The 20,045-nt window shown below is 63.9% G+C and overlaps 1 protein-coding gene across 2 annotated transcripts; it reads right to left on the reverse strand.

The window, feature by feature from the left end:
• Positions 1-7,227: 7,227 nt before the first annotated feature.
• PPRC1 (PPARG related coactivator 1) lies at positions 7,228-19,493 on the reverse strand. 2 transcript variants are annotated; one of them, XM_080597279.1, is made up of 14 exons: positions 19,266-19,493; positions 15,930-16,073; positions 15,645-15,797; positions 15,264-15,380; positions 12,524-15,125; positions 12,100-12,153; positions 11,719-11,779; positions 11,263-11,330; positions 10,293-11,070; positions 8,651-8,830; positions 8,441-8,504; positions 8,119-8,240; positions 7,827-7,978; positions 7,228-7,565 (listed from the first exon to the last, which is right to left on the reverse strand). In XM_080597279.1, exons 1-14 carry the CDS (start codon positions 19,410-19,412, stop codon positions 7,462-7,464), a joined length of 4,746 nt encoding a protein of 1,581 aa, XP_080453405.1. In that variant the 5' UTR covers positions 19,413-19,493; the 3' UTR covers positions 7,228-7,461. The 2 variants fall into 2 exon arrangements, with proteins under 2 accessions (XP_080453405.1, XP_080453404.1); XM_080597278.1 differs by having other exon boundaries at positions 15,645-15,800.
• Between the last annotated feature and the right edge of the window lie 552 nt (positions 19,494-20,045).

The following is a 20,045-nucleotide window of genomic DNA, read 5'->3' on the forward strand; positions in this document are numbered from 1 at the left end:
TGGGATTTTGTTTAAACTACCAGGAACGTCTACACAATGATATGTGTCTGAGTAATACCAAGCACACACTATTGACTACCTGATTAGGCCGGTGGAATGAAATACAGTTGGAGGACTTAGAGAGGTTGTCAGGGGAGAAAACATAATAATAACGGGAAATATTACCCCCATGTACACCGGGTGGATGCCATGTCAAAGAATGATGCAAAGACTGTATTTTTAGCCATCAACAGTTCTTAGAATGACCACTCAGAGGAGCGAAGTGGAGAATGAGCTCCTGAGTTAGTCATGAGGAGTGCACTGGGGGGAAGAGTCTGACATGAAAGAGTGAACGGTAACTTTGTCGTAGTGAACACAACGTGCTCAAATTCATCACTGCAGAGAGGAAAAGGCAAGAAAAAAAGTACATTGCAGTGTGATGTAACTTCAAAAAGGGAGAGGAGTACACCCTTCTTCAAAAGGGAAGAAGTATAAACTTCAGGAAAGTAATTAAGAATTTGAAAGCAGCTGATGAAGGGACAAAGTGCTTGCGAGCGACACTGAGTCCCTGTGTTTAAAGCTTTAAATATGCCGTCAGTCAAAATATGCTAACCAAAAAAAATCTCCAAATATGGCACAGTCAAACAGCTCAGCAAGGACAACATTGAGAAGTAAAAAGACATCCCTCAAGAAGTCTGTCATGGCCAAAGATAAAGCACAGAAAATCCCAAATTCTGACAAGTTAAAAAAAAAATGAACCACCACACATTTAGGCCAGCCAAAATCGTTTTTGAACAGCAGCTTGCTAAAAACACAAAGATTACTAATAAAAACATGTTTTAGACAGTAGGAGGAAGCCTACAGGGAACTGAGGGCCCTACAGCAAGCTTGGAGGGAAGAAGAGCCAAGAAAAGCGACTTCACCAGAGCCTCCAATTCCCGAATGCCGTTGTGCACACCCAACGATTTTTTGCAATATTACACTGCCTCGCAGACAGCTGTGGTTTAACAGGAATGGGTCGATGTACGATTCCTACCGAGGTTTGGGTCCAGCCTTGTAATCGCCTCACCCCGTCACATGCCTCCCAGCAGGCTGAAGAAAACGCTGCTAAAACAAGGCAGTGACTGATGGCTTCAGGCCAGATTTTGGTCCCGATAAACCCAGGGACACCTCATTAACTGATGACGGAGGTGAATAGTCAAATGGGAAGCGCCGAGGTCTGAGGACTTAGCCACTAGTCAAAGCACCACGCGGGAGAGGGAACGAAGACAAAACTGAGCCCGGGCTGCAGTTCTGGGAGGGGCTGCTGCTTCCCCAGCCTCGCTCTCGCCTGGAGATGTTTAGAGATGTTGACAGAGATGGGGATTAAGTGAACAGCTGTCCACGGCAGCGAGCGATGCTGGCTGCTGTCACCTCTTTCCCCGGTTGCTATCGGCACTCCAGCGATCCCGTCCTGCCCTGACCCATTCCTTTTATCCAGGCCATTAATAGCGTTGCCGTCTCTGGAGCCTTCCTCCGGCAGCATCCGGAGGACACTGACTTATTCATTTTCCCCCAGCGGCAGCTACAGCCTGTGACCAGCTACATCCTGCAGGTCCCTTTGCTCCCACGAGACACTACGTAGCAATTGTGGTCTTGTCCGTGGGTGAAAATGGAACGAAGCAGGGTCCGACCGTCCGGCTGCCAGGCTTCAAAGCCTATAAAAGCCCGAGCAAGCTCCTCATCCTTTGCGCTGTGATTTCCTCAGCGGTTATGATCTTCTGTCATACACTTAATGTGTACTTTTAACAGATCAAATACCTTGCCTAGATGCTAAATGCAACCCTGGGTCTTGGAAGCGTGTGCGCCACAACCCCCGTGCTGGGCTCTGTGTCCTGGTGCGTTGCAGATGGACTTTGCCGGGTCCATACATCTCCAACGCACAGTACCGTACGTGTCCTGGGTGCGCTTCACGAGACCTCCGATGGGCTGTAGGCATCGTGCTTGTTGGCCGCATCAGGCCATTTAACACGTGCTGCCAGCCATACCTGCTCTTGAGCTGCATGGCTGAAGCTGTTAAATTTGTTGTTGGTGGTTTTTGTTTTATTATTATTATTATTTTTAAGCCTGTGCAGTGTTGTTCTAGCAAACGAGTGTCACTTGGAAAACCCTTTGCCCCCAGGTGCTTGAAGGATGGCTTCTTTATTTAGGGACAATTCCCAACTGTCTCTAGGTAACAGAAGCATTTGCTGCTCCTTCTCCACATCCTTCCTGTCTCTAAAAATAAGCCGTTTAAAGATGCAGCTCCCAATACTCATCAGCTCACCTGGGAACGGGGCTTGTACGCAGCATTGACACGACACGCAATTTCACAGCCTTGTAGCTCCCCCATGGCCTTCCCCTCCCCGCCACGCTCCATTTACCTTGCGCAGCACCGTGCGGGTCTCCCTCGAGTTACGTCAGGAAGCCTTAAGCCCGTCTGTCCTAGCAGCGTTATCTCCTAGGGCTCAATTGTCACCTAAGCAGCAGCTTCTGCAGTTAAACGAGGGACACCGCGTCCTTCGTCTCCCTCTGCCATTCCCAGGACAACATTCTTCTCCCTCGAGGATTTCACAAGCCTGCGGCCGCTGGTTCTGTGGGCTTCTCCCCAGGCTTTTTATTTACTGTGGTCGCTGCTGGGATGAGGAGCACGGAGCATCCCAGCACGTGCTGGGAGGCTCTGAAGCCGCAGAGATAGGCACGGGTGGAAGCAGAAGGCGAGCAGGCAGCTGTGAAGCACTGCTAGCAAAGCAGGGCGCTGCGAGGGCATAAAAGGGGTGACATGGATAAGATGTGGCCTGAGAAAGGGCGGTAAAAAGGGCCCCGCGCGGGTATTCTCAGGGGCTGGCTGCACACCAGATGCGGCCTTGAGCGTACGCTGTGCTGTCTCTAAGGCTACAAGGAGAATAAAGAGCAGAAATTGTGCAATTACAGGAGCCTTTAATTTCCCACTGAACGCCAGGCAATAAACAGCAGCAGAAAAGCAGGGCTCAGGTATCCTCAGATGAGAGAGGAGGCAAATTTCTTTATCGATTCACTGTAAAGTAAAACACGACAATTTCAGATGTGGCTTTAGAGGGTGGCGAGGGTGCCCTGTCAGCCCCGCAGCGGGCCTGCACAGAGGAGCAGGCACCCAGCGCCTGCAAGGAGAGGAGACGCAACCAGCTGTGGGCAGAGCCCAGCAGGGGGTTTTATTCTGTTTCAAAAATGGTGATTATGGGAACGCAGGGAGCGATGAGATACCTAGAGAAACGGGAATAGGGCAGCAGAAATGATGGCTGAGGTGGAAGCAAAAGTTAGGCTGGGGTGTGAGGTAGCTGGGGTGTAACTGGGGCGTGAAACCACAAGTCAGCAAGCTGGGATTTCTTGTAAATCCATAGCATCGCATGAGTCTAGTACAACCCAGCCCCAGTTCCGGACATCTCGGCTTAAACGAGGCTACCAGTTTCTTGGAAGGAGGCTCTCAATTCGGAGCTAAGCACGATGCACTATGGAGCAGGAGGAACTGCTGCGAAAGGTGCAGATGGATCCCTTCACAGCGAGGAGAGCCCACGGCAAGCTGCACCAAAACAAGAGAGACCAGGCTGCAGGGGGGTTACTGACAGCGTGCCTGGGGAATAAAGCCAGGGTAGGAACCCATTGGTGATTTCAGAAGAGCCAAGTGGGAGCTCCCAAAATGCAAAGGCAGCACGGGGCTGGGAGGGATTGCAAGTGCAGGGAGCAGTGGTTCCTCGCAGAGGATCAAGAAGAGGACCCTGGCAGAGGGTGGGGGACTTAGGACGAAATATAACAGCAAAGGGCAGACCTGGAAGCCTGGGAACGAGAAATAAGGATATTTGCTATAAAGTGATGAAATGGAAACACTGAAGGGATAAAAAGACCTGGCTGCACTGAAGGATGAACGTGAAACAGCAGAGCGATGCTTCTGTGAAAAAGGAATGGCATGATGCTAGGATGCATCAGACAAGTTATTTTTAGCAGAGACAGAAAACATTATTGCCATTGCGCAAGGCATTGTGAGACTTCTTCCAGAATATCCCTGCAGCTCTGCATCCGGAAAGGATAAATTTCCACTGCGCAGAGAAAGACTGTTTGGATACTGAGACAAACAAGCGCCAGCTGATGAAGACCCACTGAAGGCTTGATTGTCCCAGCCAGGGTCTGAGAGCGCACAAAAATATTTCTGAAGAACCACTGAAAGAAGATAACAGATAAGAAAATGTTAAGAAAAGCTGTAAGTCATGCCGTAATGGCACAAAACCATGAATAATTTTAGGTGGGGAACTGGAGGGTTTTCTAGCCCTGCCAGAAGTGAAGTTCTGGACCAGCCTTCCAAAAAGGGTATCAGGGCAGGGAAACCCTGACTTGAAACACTCCCTCCGTGAACTTCCAAGCAGAAGAGCCCAGGAGATGGGCACTGCAGCCTGGGACACAGCTCCTGGCTGGCCAAGGAGTCACCAGAGCGAAGGTGGTTTGAAGGAGGTGCTGCTCCCACCCCAGGCTTCCAGCTTTCTGCTGGTCACTGCGAAGAAGAAATAATTTCCCTCTTAATTTGCTTCTGAAGGTACTGAGGCTTTCCTTCTTCCTAAGCACTAGAGACCAGCTCTGGACCTCGCGTGTTGGTGCTCCCAGCATCACCCTTCCAGAGGTCTGCTCACACACCAGGCTTAGCGCTGTTGCCAGATTAGGGTCAGGAGGGAATTTTCCTGGACTGATAAAAAAAAAAAAACACAACGGTGCTTACATTTTTTGTGTACGTTTTGGTTGTTTGTTTGAATATTTCCCCAAATTCAGGTCTGTTTTCTAGATCCCATGCCATTTTCTTGCACAAGCTCCCTGCCATCAGCAGGCTGCAGACCTGATGGTCCCTTACTCCCTCCTGCTTGCTTCCTCAGACCTGTTCGAGCTGCAGCTTTTGCATTAAGAAGAGTCAGGAAGCATTTGCAGCGCCTGGTTTGTGGGGTGACCGGAGCAGGCGTTTGGTTTAGAGGCACCTACAAAACATTCATCGCATCTTTACCCACAGCTGCAGGACACGATTACGGGGTGGCCCTGGAGGACTGTCCCAACGTGAACACAAGGATGAGCCGTGCCTGCAAAAGCAGCCGTAGGGAGGGAACACGGGAATTTACCAACCTCTCAGCTGCGCAAGCGCAGCTTTAAAGCACACACAAACCCCAGCTGGCCACCGGGGCCAGGTGGGGATTTGGGGTGAGGGGTGTAGGAGAGCAAAGAAGGCATTGGAGCCTTAGGGTGGAGGATACCCAGTGTGTGGGAGAGGAGCAAGCACCCGTCCTGGCTCTCGGGGGCTCCTCTGAGCCCGTGCTTCCAGCATCCCAGCACCAGCCGTCCCTCTGGACGGCCTCCTGGAGCTGGGGCAGTGCTCCGTGAAGCTCCTGCTGTAGGGATCCGAGGCTGAGTGGGCAAAGCCACTGGGCAGCACCAGCCCTTGCTTTAGGCTGAGCTCTCAGCCGAGCAGTCAGCCCAAATCTTGAGGGCTGGGAGTGTCGCACGGCCAGCTCTGTGCCTGTCAGCTTTTGGGAGGTGCACGCTGAGCATCCTAAGTTGGGGGCTGGAGAGCTCATCCACCCCGTGGCGATGCAGGTGCTTGGCCCCACGGCCCCACAATAACCTTTCCTGTGGGTAAGGGGCTCTGCTGGTGCTGGGGGGATGCTCAGCAGGACCAAGGGCTGTGCACCCTCTGGCCCCGAGCAGAGGCTGTGTAAGGAGAGAGCTGCACCAGGCTCTCCTGCAGGCCCTCTGTGTTTTGCGCATGCAACCCAAACCAGCTGATACAAAGGGAAAAAAGAATTAAAAAAAAAATCCCTGCGTCCATACAACAGCTCAGCAGAAATACTCATGGTCCATGAGACCAAAGGCTCCAGCGAGACCCCAGTTCCCTGCCTCTCCTCTTTGCAACAGAGCCTTTGCCAGCAGCTGGGCGGCAGGAAAACACCTTTCTGCAGCCCTCACAGCCTCCCCACCAGGCCTTAAATCAATAACCCCAGAACACAGGGCCAGGTTACTGCGAACGGAAACCATTAAACTGCAACGCGGGGGGATAAAGCCAGCCTCCAGCGCTTGAAAGATTTACAGGGCACGATGGCCGGGTGTTAATTCTTTTGGCAACACAAACGCTTTCACACCCCCTGCCTCCCCTCACCCGCAGCAGAGCAGAGGGGACCGCGGCCAGCCCAGCGGCACGGGCACGCAGGGTGACGCCACGCTCGTGGGGCTGCCCCACAGCTTCACCAGGGCAATGGGGCCCAGTTCTGTCCTGGCCCCAGCACACAGGGGTCTGCCACGAGCCTCCAGCTGTGCCTACAGAGACCCTGACCCACCGGGGTGCAAAGGATCGACCGATGGCTCTGCAAAGCTGCATTACAAACAGCCCCCTGCCCGGCCCGGGGCACGCAGCCGCCGCCTCGGACCCTCCCTTGTGCAAAGTCCAGGGCTGGGCAGGACGGGACAGGGGGGAGCTGGCCCCGGGGCCTCACCCCACAGGCAGCCTGAACACACCCCACATACCTGGGGCACCAAAGAGAATCCCCATCCAGTGCTGAGCCACGGAGCAGCACAAGCCGCCCAGCGTGCGGAGCGGAGCAAGGGCCATGCCCCTCCAAACCTGCTGCCCACCCCAGCCTTGGAGGGCTGAGCACGATCCGAGCAGGAGCACCAGCACCCCTGCCCCACCACCCACCCCGCCTCATGCCCCGGGTTTGTCAGCGGGCCAACAGCAGGGGACAGAGGGGGACAGCGCTGTCCTTGCACGCACGGCCCCCAGCGCCGCTGCCGCAGAGGGCTGGAGCCCCCCGTACCCCATCCTGCGGCAGGGAGCGGCCGTGGATGGGGATCCAGCACTGCCCCTGCGTGGCCACCACGGGAGGTGCATGTGGCCCCAAAACCTGTCCAGGGACAGAGACCCAGCTCCGGCAGAGCCCTGAAAACCGCGGCTGTGTCCTGGAAGAGGCGTTCACCCCGTGCCGAGCCATTTAGGGGCTGAGACAGGCACTTCAGTGGCTCGGTGACCCCCATCCTGCCCCACTTTTCCCCAAACACCTCAAACCCAAGGAGCACGAGGTGCCCAGCCGGCATCTGCACACCCTCCCCATCCCAGTCTGCTGCTCCCTGGGGCCAGACCCAAACACAGAGCCCCCCCTGTGGCAGCCACGCTGCCCTGGGACCCCTGAGCACACGCGTGGCCCTGCGAAGGAGGAGACGAGGCAGCGCTGGTGTTTGGGCATCCACATTTATTATATGGCCGGGGCAAGCCAGGGGCTGCCACCCGCCTGGGCCCCTCCGATCGAATGGAAACGACCCGTCCTCCTTAAATATTGATTATAAAACAAATTTTTTTCCTTTTTCTTTTTCTTAAAAACCTCATCTCTCTCTCTCTCTCCATACTTTTTTTGTCTTTTGTTTTTGAGTACAAAAGCGGGGGCGGGCGCTCCGCCGTGCCTGCCGCTACCTCCGGAGGCTGCGCTGTGCCTGCCGCAGCAGCGTGTCGAAGTCCAGGGAGTCGAATTTGCTCTTGACGGGGGCCGGGTCGAAATCCTCCCGGTTTGAGTCTGGAAGACACGGGGAGAACCTGCCCTGAGCCACGGGGATGGCGGCACGGTTCTGGCCATCCAAGCAGCAGCTCCTCCCCACCTCGCTTCGCGCGCCGACCTCCAAACCCAGAGCTGGGCTGGCAGGGGGACAACGGAGCCTGGCCTCCATCGCAGGAGAGAGGCAGAGCTGGGAGCCCAACCACCCGCACCCCCTCGCCCTACACACGCGAGAAGGAGAGGATCCAGGCTGTCCCCGGCTCGGGGAGCTGCACAACTCACCCAGGTCGGCGTAGTTCCTCCTGCAGAACTGCCGGCGGCCGCCGAAGCACAGGTCGAAGGGCTGCTCGTCCGGGCGCCGCAGCTTGTGCCCGCTCTCGATGGCGGCGAAGGCTTCCTCGGCATAGCGGTACGTGACGAAGCCGTAGTTGTCCCTGGAAGGGCAGGAAGGAGATGAGCCACGGCACAGCTGTGTCCCCCCCCGCCTCGCTCTGCACCGTCCTCCTGAGGAACCGGCGGAGGGCAGGAGGAGCCGACCCCGGGAAGGGGCTGCCCGCGGCCCCGCGGCTCTCACCCCTCGGAGCGGAAGTGCAGGGTGCACTCCTCGATGTCCCCGAACACCGAGAAGCGGTGCCGCAGCTCCGACCGCGTCATCCTGCTGGGGATCTTGCCGATGAACACGACTCGCCGCTCCTCCTGCGGGCAGGGGGCACCGTCCCGTGAGCTGGGACCTGGGGGGGGGATCCCTGGCCAGCCAGGCTCGAGGGCTCGGCATCTCCAAACTCCGCAGGTGAGCGGGATCTCTAGGATCTCCTGCAGAGCATCGCCACCCGCCCCACCACGTCCTGGCCAGAGCCTCCCCGCAGCGCTGCCTGTGTGCCCGCGACCCCACTCACTATTGCACGTTCCTTCTGGAGGATCCTCTGCCTTTGGTAGTGGTCCTGTGCGTCGTAACTGTATCTGGCAAGGCAGAAACCGGACACGTGAGCTACAGAGGGTCACAGAAGGTGCTGGAAGAGAGCGATCCCAGGACCAGGACACAGGGGAGATGCTCGAGGAGTGGGTCCACGCCTGGGCTTACACCCCCGCAGGGCGGCTGTGCTTACCGTCTCCGCCTGTTACTCCTCCTGCGGGGAGAGGGGGACCGGGACCGGGACTGTCTGCGGGACGGGGACCTGGATGAGTAGGAGGAGGAGGAAGAGGAGGACGAGGACCTGTCCCGGGACCTGCCACACGACCCACAGCTGGAGCGGGAGGAGGAGCTGTGGGAACATCTTGAGCGGTACCTGGGGGAAGGAAAGAGAAAGCTCAGCACTGAGCCCTCCCCGTGCCCAGCACCAGGAGGTTCTGCGGAAGAAAGAGACCCCCATCCTCCCCAGAGCGCCCAGCACGCCACACGTCCAGCACCCACCAGCATCCCCAGGGTGAGCGAGGCTATGGAAATGTCCGCCCAAGTTTGCCAGGGGATGCCAAGGCACTGCAGAGACATTGCTCGGCACGGCTCCAAACCCTGCAGCCTAAAGGGAGCAGCCTCCCACCAGCACAGCCTTCAAAGAGCACGAAACAGACACTGGGGAACCACGCAGTGCGGCCACCGCCCCACAAGGACCCACAGGGACCAGGGCTGCTGTACCCAGCCCCACGTCGTGCACAACAATGCTGCTGCCGTTGCATCCACATTGTGCTCAACAGCCGTGCTGCTGGACACCCTGAGTGCCTCCGACTGCACCAAGGGCTGGGGCATCCACCAGGAGAGCCGAGCTTCAGTGCCCACAGCCCCCTGCCCGCAAAGCCACGGGGCAGCGACTGAAACCCCTCCAGGGTCAAGCCGTGCAGCCCCCCGCCAGCAGCAGGGTCCCCCTCTGAAGGTGCTGCTCGCAGCCGGTCCCTGCCATCAACAGACCCAAGCCCCGAGTACGAGGCGTGCTGCCTGGCACTGCCACCTACGCTCCTGGAGGACAGCGGGTCAGGGCGGCACCGTCCACGGGGACATTTCTGAGCACGGGGCCAGCTGCGTTTGCTGGGAAGCCAAGCCCGGCACAGCAAGTCCCCAGGCTGCATCCCCCTGGGGTACAGCACTGTGTGCTTCTCCTGATCCGCTCCAGCCTCCACACCTACTGGCCGTGGGCAGAGGAGCCCTGCTTGGACAAGGCCTTCAGGCCCAGCGACCTGGGACGTCTCCCAAACTGGCTGAACGCCCGCGGGAGCGTGGGTGAGGGAGCTCTCACCAGCTCCAGCGCCTCCCAGCCCAGCTGGGCCAGGCTGCAGGGGGACATCGCTCAGATGCACGAGGACCCCAAAAGAAAGGAGGCCACCTCGATAAGGAGCGTGGGGCCACGCCAGGTGCCCTTCTCCTCTGCTTGCCTGCAGCAGCTCCTGCTGCCATCGTGGCTCACCTCACTCCTGCGCCCAGGGCTGTGCCAGCCCCGTGGCACAAACGCCAACGCCTGCACTAATAATCCACAGAAAGCTGCCAAAAGCCAAGGTGCAGCTGAGGGCTCGGACTCGAGCGAGCACTTTGCGGTGCTCCAGGAGGGGTGAGGAGCCCTGCCCAGGGGCGAGGCTCACCCAGATGCCGGTGTCACAGCAGCTCCCCCAGTCCCTGCTGCTCACCTGGCATCCCCTCAGCGGGACCACAAGGAAATCAAGGTCCTCGAACGGGCGTACAGAGACGTCTGGGCAACTTTGCAAAAACACCAGCCACCGGGCAACGCCCGAAGAGCAAGCCCACGCCGCTCCACCACTTACCTTCGCCACCGCTTGTGCGGCGGGGACAACGACCGTGACCGGGAGCGGGAGGATGAGGATGAGGACGAAGATGAGGACTCGCTAGCTCCGTCCGAACTGGAGCTGAAGGAGCGGCTGGCACGGCTGCGGCCAGCCCTCCAGCTGCCAGCAGAGGGGCTGGGCGAGTCCCGGGGTCTCCGGTAGCAGCGCAGGGACCTCTTGGCAGCAGCACGGCTGGGCTGGGCACTGGGGGGCCGCACCTCCTGGTCCCGGCAGGGGGACGCGGCTGGAGACAGGAGCACCGAGGTGGGGGGGCTGCTGCACCCGGCGGTGGCCTTGCTGGGGACGCTAGTCCGATAATCCAGGGGGGCTAGGCTGGCCGCCCCCGGGGGCTCCTGGCTGGGCCCCCCGGCGGTGGCGGGGGCCGCCTTGGGCTGGTCCAGCGTCCGTTTGGTTAAGGAGGAGATGGGTTTGATGGTGATGTCCCGGTGGTGCTTGACGTTCCAGCGGGAGCCGCTCTCGGTGGCGGGGGGCTGCGTGCCGGCGCTGCTGCTGCTCTCCGGCCGCACCGTGCCCGGGATGCAGTAGTCGTGGTCCCCCGAGCACACGTGGCTGGGAGAGGGCGCGGGGATCCTCCCCGGGAGCTTGCTCTGGGGCAGCGGCTTGGCTTTCGTGAGCTTGGCGGTCCTCTGGCTACCCTCCTGCGGCACGGAGACGGGTGACTTGGTCTTGGCCAGCAGCGAGACGGCGGGCAGCGGCTTCCAGAGCTGGTGGGGAGGCGTCGCCGGGGGGGTGAGCCCTGGGAGAGCATCGGAGAGCTTTCAGGAACAAGTCCGGGTGAAGCAGAGAGGGCAGCTTACTGCAACCCGCCTGGCTGGGCACCCCCACCCCAACTCCCCTCCAGCCCTGGGGTCCCCTCCAGGCAGCCCCAGCCGAAGGACAGCCCCTGGCAGGGCACGGGCAGCTCCCCCGCCTCGCTCCTGGCCATCACCTGCCACGTTGGCCAGCTCCGAGGCCTGCAGGCCGTCCGGGGGCTTCCTCTCCGGCTGCGTCTCGGACCTGAGAAGGGGAAGGGAGCTTTGTCACTGGCAGCCACCAAAGCCCACCTGCGGTCCCCAAGCCGGGGGCTCACAGAAACTTTTGCATCGAGTTGCCTGGACAGGGGGCACACAGAGGATGCAAAAGAGCTGCAAGGATGGAGCTTGCACATCCCAGTCCTGCACATCCCAGTTTCCCTGTATTTATTTTTTATGCTCAGCACCAGCTGTGCCCCCAGCCCAGCAAGGAGCCACAGCTCAGCCTTCCTGACGGGAGAGCCCGTGGATGCAGCCCAGCACCGTGCCAGAACCGAGCAGCCTGGGGCTGAAGGCAGGGCTCAGCCCCCCGAGCTGCCCCGGGACCCCTGTGCGGGCTCCATGCTGGGGCACGCAGACATCTCCGTACTCACCCGCTGCTCCCCGCCGGCCGCCTGTCCTCGGGGGGCTGCGCAGGCGCCTCCTCCTTCTTGGCTGGAAGAGAGCGGGGGGTGAGAGCGGGGCTGGAGGGCAGGGGACAGACCCTGCACACGGGGGCACAGCACGGAGAGGTCTCAGGGCATCCCAGCCCAGCTCCCCGCGGAGCTTTTCCCTTCTTCCCCCCACTTTCTTCCCACCCCCTTGGCCACCCCGGAGACCTCCGGCCGCTGTCACAAGGCAGGAAGGAGCCGGAGGCAGACACACCCCAGGACAAGGCACCCACGCGCGGTGTCACCAGCCCGGGCACCCCAAGAGCGCAGGCAGCCCGGGGACACAGAGGGGACCCTGCAGGGGACGGCGTGCCGCATCCGCACCTTCGGACTTCTCGAACTGCTCCAGCAGGCTGGACAGGTCAGTGGCTTCGATCCCTGGGCCAGGAGAGAGAGCACAAGTCAGGCGTGCCACCACCCTCCCGGCGCCGTCCTTCCCCGGCAAGCTTCGGGCAGGAGCAGCGGCAGCTCTGCCCTGCGCCTCCCGCAGCGGGGACAGGAGCGCCCGGCTCCGCAGCCCCGGGAGGGACCAGTTTGGGCGCAGCGAGCCCAGACCGCAGGCGACGACTTGGGAGACACTGCCAAACACGGCGGGGCGAGCCCACGGGCACAACTTTGCCGCTCTCACCCCCCCAAAACCACCAGGGAGCATCGGCTGGAACCGGTCCCGCTGCCCGCGGCTCCCCGCAGTGCCGCAGCCCGGCCGGTTTGGCGCTGCCCGGCCCGGCGCCCCGCCGCCCGCGCTCACCGATCTCGCTGATGAAGGCTCGCACGATGTCCTTGCTGCTGTCGCTGGGCTGCGCCGGGCTGACGAGCGGCTGGTGCCTCGAGAGCCGTGCGGCAGGCGGCTTGGGCGGCGGGGCCGCAGCCTGGGAGGGGGGCTTGCGGCCGGGCGGCTCCGCAGGGGTCTTCTCCGCAGCCCCCTTGGCCTCCTCCGTGGGGTGCGTGCCAGGGGACCCCGCAGCAGGGCCAGCGGCGGCCGACACCTCCGTAGGGCTCGGGGTGACAGCCGGGGGGGGCTTTGCTGGCTGGGGGGCTGCGGCAGGGGGCTCCTCTGAGGGCTGGGTGGGAGCAGCCGCGTGCGGTGCCGGCGCCGCAGGAGGGACCCTGCCGGGCTGGGCAGCGGCAGCTGACGGAGCTGCCTGGGGCTGGGCAGGGGCTGGAGCCGGGGGGGCCTTGGGGAGGGGGCTCTCCCCCGCCAGCCGTGCCTGCCTCCTGGGGTCCGATACCCTGCTGGCAGCCGGCCTGGGCTGCCCGCCCGCAGCCCCCGTCTCAGCGCCCGGCGGGGGCTGCACGGGGAAAGCCGGTGGCTCCGGGCAGCTGGGTGTGGGGGCCACGGGAGGCGGCCCGTGCAGGAGGGCCGTGCCGGGGGGGCCGGCAGCCGGGAAAGCGGCGGGTGCAGCGCCCTGCAGGGTGGCTCCGGGGTCCCCGTATGCCAGGGGAGGCACTGGAGGCGGTATGGGGATACCTGGCCAGTAGGATGGGGGGGCCCAGCTCACCGGGGGGCCGTAGGGGCCAAAAGGCGGCGGGGGCGGCAGTGCCGGCGGGGGCCAGGCCATCGGCGGAGGCGGGATGCCAGGCACCATGTGGAAAGCGCCGGGGGCGCCGGCGCTGGGCGGCGGGGGCAAACCGTGGCAGCCCACGGGCTGCGGGCCGAAGCAGGGCCAGGAAGGCACTGGCGGATAAAGGGCGTAAGCACCCGCAGAGGCTGGCGGCATCCCGGGGGGGGCCGCCCCGGCAGCAGGGGGCACAGGGGGCGCGACGAAAGGCATCGGCGTGGCCGGAGGCAGCGGGGCCGAGGCCGGTGCCGGCGGTGCTGAGGCTGGAGGCAGCGGGGCCGAGGCCGGTGCCGGAGCTGGAGCCGGGGCAACGGGAGGTTTGCTGGCAGGAGGAGGCACAGCGAGGGGGCTGCCGGGTTTCTCCGGGCTCTTCTGAGCACCGGCGGTATCGGTGGCCGGGCGCGCGGGGGACACCAGGCAGGGGATGTCCGCCAGCTCCGTCGGAGGCTCGGGGACGCTGGGCCACTTGCTGGCCGCCTGCTTCTCGCCCTCCTTCTTGCCGCCCGGGCTGGGCTGGCGGTGCAGCATGCGCATGCGGTATTCCCGCAGGCTCAGGGCCTTGGGCTTGGCTTCTTTGGGCAGGCTCTCGCTTGGCTCTGCCGCCGGCAGGCTCTGGGGGGGCTCCGTCCCCGTGCCCTGCTCCGGCAGCGGAGAGGCAGCCTCCGCCACCTCGCCGCCTGGCTGCGCCGTCCCCTTGCCCTCATCCCGGTCCTCCGGGCTGGGCTGCGGGACCGCTCGGGGCTCCTCCAAAATCTTCTCCAAAGGCTCCACGGTTTCACCCTTCTCCGGCTCCACGCTCGCCGTTTCTGGCTGTGGCTCCTTCTGTGGCGCAGGGTGCTCCTTCTTGGGCAGGGAGGCCCCCGCCGTGCCCCGGGGCCGGCCGCGCGGCCGCGGCGCCCGCTCGGCGTGCAGCTCCATCTGGCCCTCCTTCTTGGCTCGCTCCAGCTGCCGCGCCAGGAAGTCCGAGACCTGCGGGGAGGGACGCGCCGCCCGCCTCGGCCGCCCTGAGCGCAGCCGGTGGGCTACGCAGTCCCTGCCCGGCCGGGGCTCCTCGCTCGGCCCTTCCTCCGCTTTCTTTTTCCGACTCTTCCTCGCTCTCTCGCGTCCGCGCCCCTTCTCGCAGCCCTCGCGCTTGCCACCCACCGCCACGGCCTCCGCTGGGGACTTGCTCTCCGGGGCACGGTAGGAGGGCTCCTGCCTGGGCTCCTTCTCCTCCTTCACCCCGTTTTCCTGCTCTGGATCTCCTGGCAGCTCCTCCCGATGCTCCGGGATCGACTCCCCGGTGTCCTCTGCGCCCAGCAGCTGGGGCTCCAGGCCGGGGAAGCTGGGGGCCAGGGGCTGCAGCACCACGGGGATCTCCACGCTCTCCCCCTCGCCAGGCACGATTTCCAGCAGGACGGGACCGCTCAGGAGCTCCTTGGCCACGGGCTCGGTCTCGGGGTCCAGGCAGACGGTGAAGGTGGGCAGGCAGTAGGGGTGCATGGATTTCACCAGCTCGCTCAGGGACACGTCGCCCGTGTTGATGATGCAGGGGTCCTCGTGCTCCTCCGGCATCACCTCGGCCCCGCTCACGCAGAACTCCGCGGCCTCCATGCTGCTGTCCAGCTCCGGGCTGGAGGCCGCCTCCTCCTCCTCCTCCTCCCCGTCGCTGCGCTGCGGCAGGGGCTGCTCGCGGGCCCGCAGCCGGCCCTGCTTCCTCTCCGCCCTCGGGGTGCTGCAGGTTTGCTTCTTCGGCGCCGCCGGCTCCTCCAGGCCGTGAGCCACGCGCTCCCACGGCAGCTCCACGTCGGACTGGGGAGAGGAACCGGAGCTCGCATCAGCTCCCACCGCGCGGGGGAGAGCAGAGGGGCTGCGGCCGAGCCGTTTCCTCAGGCTCTGCTCCCAGCTGCGCTACGGGCACGGCCACCTCCAGCCTCCCCCCCGGCTCACCTTGCCAGACAAGGACACGCTGCCGCTGCGGCTCGGAGGCCGGAGCCCCTTGGGCTGCTCCAGGGCAGGGCTCTCGCACTCGAGGGCCGGCCGGGACAAGCTGAGAAACTTCTGAAACTGAGAGACGGACGGGGGATGAGGCACGGAGCTCCCCTGCGATTCCCACCTCAGCCCCTGGCTGGCCACGCAGACGGACACCCCGCTCCCCCGAGCCTCCTGCCCTACGCCAGAGCCTACCCCAAAAAGGCTCAGCCCTTGTCCCCCCCACGGCCAGGCGGCAGCGGGGACCAGCAGCCCACCTCCCCGTGCCAGGCCCCGGCAGAGCCCCCACTGGGCACTTCCCGCGTATTTTGGGGTCGGGGCGAGGCCCCCGCCGCTCACCGAGGGATTCTCCCGCTCCCGAGGCGAGGTGAGCAGCTCCGCGTCCATGATGGTGTCGAAGGGGGACAGGGTCTCGTCGTCCGTGCTGTCCAGGATCTCCGTGATGGCCGTCAGCAGGGACAGCTCGTTCTGCGCGTCCAGGCAGGCCTTGCTCTGCTGAAGGGGCACGGCGCCACCTCAGAGGGCACCGGGGCACGGCCGCGGCGAAGCGACCACCCCCAAACGGGCCGCAGCGGTGGCCCTAAGCGGCGCCCAGGCCACCCCGCCCCGCGTGCGGGGACCCACCTCGCTCAGGGAGAGGTCCTCGATGATGGAGATGACGGAGGAGTCGAGGTAGTTCTGCATCGTCCCCAGGATCTCCTCGGCCTCCAGGATGGTTTCTGCGTCCAGCGACGTCAAGTTCAGGTCGTCCTCGTCGAAGGAGAAGCACTGCGAGAGCAAGGGGAGCCAGGTCACACCGCCACCGGCGCCCACGGTGACCTCCAGCAGACGCTGCCCGCGTCTCCATCCGGGACCTCCAGCAGGTTCGCGCTCCGCAAGCAGCACCTGAGCCCACCGCAGCACCCCAAAACAGGCAAAGGGGGGCAGGCAGGGAGCCGGGCAGGCTGCAGGTCACAAGGAGCCTTCCTCCCTTGCTTTCTGGGCAGGTTTGCCCACCGCACGAAGCCCCCCAGCACCGTGCCGGTTCCAGCCCCCGACCCTAAGACCCTTTGGGGTACCAGCGGGGCCGCCGCACTGCCCTCTGATGCCCAGCGCCCTCGGGATTTTTGGGGCAGGTGAAGAGGAACGAGGCAAAGCGATTCCCAGGTTCCACGCACCTCTCGTGCCCGAAAGGCGGAGGAGAGGCAGCCTGTCCCCTGCACCCCACGGACCTCCCGACCACGGCTCCGGCGCTTCAGATAAGCCCCAAACATCACAAAACTCACACAAATGTGCAGGGCTCAGCAGCAGGGATCAGCGGCCGTCAGTGCCAGGGCCGGAAGCCATCTCTGCGACACGCCGCACGCGGACACAGCCCTGTGCTGACGACCGAGGACCAGAACTGCCCCCCTGCCACCCCTGCCCCAAGGTCCCAGCGCCCCGTCCCTCCCGGCCCCCTGCCCAGGGTGTCCCCCTGAGGCCGGATCCTGCCCTCCCCGCCAGGCGCAGCGCAGCCGTGTCGCCGGCACCAGACAGAACTTGGATTCCCGTCTGCAGATGGGTTTGGGCAGAGATAACGCGGACGGGCGTGATAAGGGCACCAAGGACGGAGCCCTGGGAGAGCTGGGAGGGAGCCGCCAGCCAGCCGTCCGCCCCCAAAACGCAGCGGAGGGGCGAACCGCAGGCCGGGGGAACCCATCCCCATCCCCGTGGCTCAGCCCATGCGCATCGGACACGGCCCACCGGTGTTTCGCCGCAGCCTGAGCAGGATGAAACCCCCTGCCCAGCACACCTGCGACCCCTCCGAGACCCCCTCCTAACCCGGGCACAGCCCCCGGCGCAGGGCAGGCTGCGCGGCTGGGCTGCTCCACGGCCCCGGCCTCCTCCCTGTGCCGGAGGCGGCCCCAGCATGGGCTGGAGGCGATCCCCGGCAAATCCCAGAGAATCCTCATGGAACTGGGGTGGCTCTGGTGGAGCTGGGGGCTGCGGGGCTCGGGGGGACACGGCGTCACGGCCCTGCTGCCCTGCTCGTCCCACCGCCGGCGGCGCCTAATGAGAGGCTTCCAGCCGCGGCCGGCGCTGGACGCGCGGCAGGGAAATGAAATCCTCCCACTCAAGCGGCCCTGTCCCGGGAGGGAGGGCATCTCCCGAGCCCTCCCCGACTCCTTTGACTCAGCACCTTGCGAGGAGTCCCACAGCTCTGAGTCACCGGCGGCCGCGTTCCCCCGGGGACTCCCTTTGATCCACCTGGGGCCGGGCACCTCCTCCTGCCCCGGCCGCCGGAGCGTCGGGGCGGGGGCACGGAGCCGCCCAAGCCCGCTCCCCGCCGAGACCCTGCCGCGTCCTCTGCGACGAGGAGGAGCCCCCCCGGGGAGCGTTTGCTTTACGCTCGCAGGCGCCGGGGTCGCGGGGATGTTCAAGGACAGGCACGAGCTCCGTGCACACCGTGGCACCGAGGGCGGACGCGGGGCGTCACCAGCGGGCATGCGGGGAGATGCCCCCAGCCCCAAAAGGAGATCTGGGTACGCCGACGGGGCTCTTTGCCTGCTGCTCTGCTACCCAAGCACCCAAATCAAGGGCTCCACATCCACGTGTCCATCCCAGCTTCTCGCCGGGGGGGTGGGGAGAGGGCACCCCACGGAACCACGCAAAGCCCACGGGCTGCCAGCAAGGACACGTGTGCCCGGCGTGCCGCGGCTACGCCCCGAGCAGGGGCAGCCTCCTCCCCGCGGCGCCGGGCGCCCAGGCGAGCCGCCAAGGCGGGGAGAGCCGCCCGGAGAGGGCGCGGGGCGGCCCCGGCAGCGGGGAGGATGCTCGGAGGATTCCTGGGCTGCTTGGGGGAAGCGTCACGTAGCGCCGCGCCGCTCGTCCCTGAGAACCTGCCCCGCACGCCTCGCCGAGGGAACGCAGCCGAGGGGGGGGGGGGTGCGGGGCAGTGACAGGCGGGTGGCTTCCCCCAAAATGCTGGTATCCCAAAATGCTGGTACCCCATAACATGGTCCCAAAAATCCTGGTACCCCAAAACGCTGGTATTCCATAAGCTGGTCCCAAAAACCCTGGTATTCCATAAGCTGGTCCCAAAAACCCAAGTACCCCAAAATCCTGGTAACCCCTAACCTGGTCCTAAAAATCTTGGTACCCTAAAATCCTGATATTCCATAACCTGGTCCCAAAAACCCTGGCACCCCAAAATGCTGGTATTCCATAACCTGGTCCCAAAAACCCTGGTATTCCATAAGCTGGTCCCAAAAACCCAAGTACCCCAAAATCCTGGTAACCCCTAACCTGGTCCCAAAAATCTTGGTACCCTAAAATCCTGATATTCCATAACCTGGTCCCAAAAACCCTGGCACCCCAAAATGCTGGTATTCCATAACCTGGTCCCAAAAACTCTGGTACCTCAAAATGCCGGTATTCCATAAGCTGGTCCCAAAAACTCAAGTACCCCAAAATCCTGGTACCCCATAACCTGGTCCCAAAAATCTCGGTACCCCAAAATCCTGGCGTTCCATAAGCTGATCCCAAAAACCCTGGTACCCCGAAATCGTGATCCCCTAAAACCTTGGCACCCCCAAATCCTGGCACCCCAAATCCTGCTACCCCCAAATCCCACGCCCATAAAACCCTGCCCCCCAAACCCGAAGCAGGACCCCAATGGGACCCCTTGTGGGGTCCCCCCCGCCCTCTCCCCAGCCCCCAGGACCCTCCCCAACCCCTCTCCCCCCCCCGGTGCCGCCCGGTGCCCGCCGGTCCCGGTGCCACCGCCCGGAGCCCGGGGCGCAGGACCCCGAGCCGAGCCCCCCGCACCCCAAGGAGGCACCACGGGGGGGGGAGGGGGGGTGCAGCGCCCCGCTCCCCGTTCCCGGGGAGGGGGCACCCCGGGGCCGCCGGTACACGTGGTGCCGCCGCCGCCACGGCGGGAGCCGCCCCGGCCTCCACGTGTCACGGCCGCCGCTCGCCGCTCCCTCGGCCGCCGCCTACCTGCAGGGGGCTGCCGGCGCGGAAGGGAGCCGGGCGAGGGGCGCCGCCGGGAGCCGGCCCCCGCGGGACGGCCCCCGCCGAGCCCCCGCAGCTCCCGGTCCCGGCCCCGGCCGCGGCGGGCACCGCTCCGCCCCGCAGCGCCGCCATCTTGGCGCCTCCGCTCCCAACGCGGCGCCACTGCCGGGCGCGCCACGTGATCGCAGCCCGCCCCGAACTACGACTCCCGGCGGGCACCGCGCGGGAAAGCCCCGCCCCGCGCGGGGTCCGCCGGGAGCGCACCCCTTCGCTGCCGGGTGAAATTTAACTGGGGAGTACGGCGGGGTGAGGAGGCCCGCCCCCTCAGAGGGAGGCCATCTTGAGAGAGGGCGGGCGCTGAGGCTTCGCCGCCATCTTTACAGCGGGCGAAGTCGGAGGGGGGGGTGGCTCCGTGCCGCGGCGCGCGGTGGGCGGGGCCGCGTGGCGTCACTGGCGGGAAGCGCCCAATCGGGGCGGGGCGGGCGCGCGTTTTCCCGCGGCGCCGGGTACGCGGCAACACGTGGGCGCGGGGCGGGGGACCCGGGACCGGGGGACCCGGACCCGGGACCCGGGCCCGGACCCCGACCCCTCCCCTAGCCCCCTGCCCTAGGGGGCTGTCCCCTTCTGCATCGCCCTGGTCCCGGTGCTTCTCCCCCCGCCATTGCCCCGTTGCCCGGTACAGGAGCACCGTGAAAATGCCTCCTGCACCGGTGGTTTGTGCTGGAGGGCACGGCACCCTGCTCAGAGCGGCCCAGGACGTGTGCT

This window comes from Anser brachyrhynchus, assembly GCF_964034855.1.
Source record: "Anser brachyrhynchus genome assembly, chromosome: 6".
In the NCBI taxonomy this organism is placed as follows: domain Eukaryota; kingdom Metazoa; phylum Chordata; class Aves; order Anseriformes; family Anatidae; genus Anser; species Anser brachyrhynchus.

Bases quoted from the DNA above. Each gene is read 5' to 3' on its own strand.
- PPRC1 (XM_080597278.1), bottom strand. From the start codon at position 19,412: ATGGCGGCGCTGCGGGGCGGAGCGGTGCCCGCCGCGGCCGGGGCCGGG. The intron at 15,126-15,263 runs GTGAGCCGGGGG...TCCTCTCCCCAG, and splicing joins GCGTGTCCTTGTCTGGCAAG to TCCGACGTGGAGCTGCCGTG. The intron at 11,780-12,099 runs GTGCGGATGCGG...GCTCTCTTCCAG, and splicing joins GCAGTTCGAGAAGTCCGAAG to CCAAGAAGGAGGAGGCGCCT.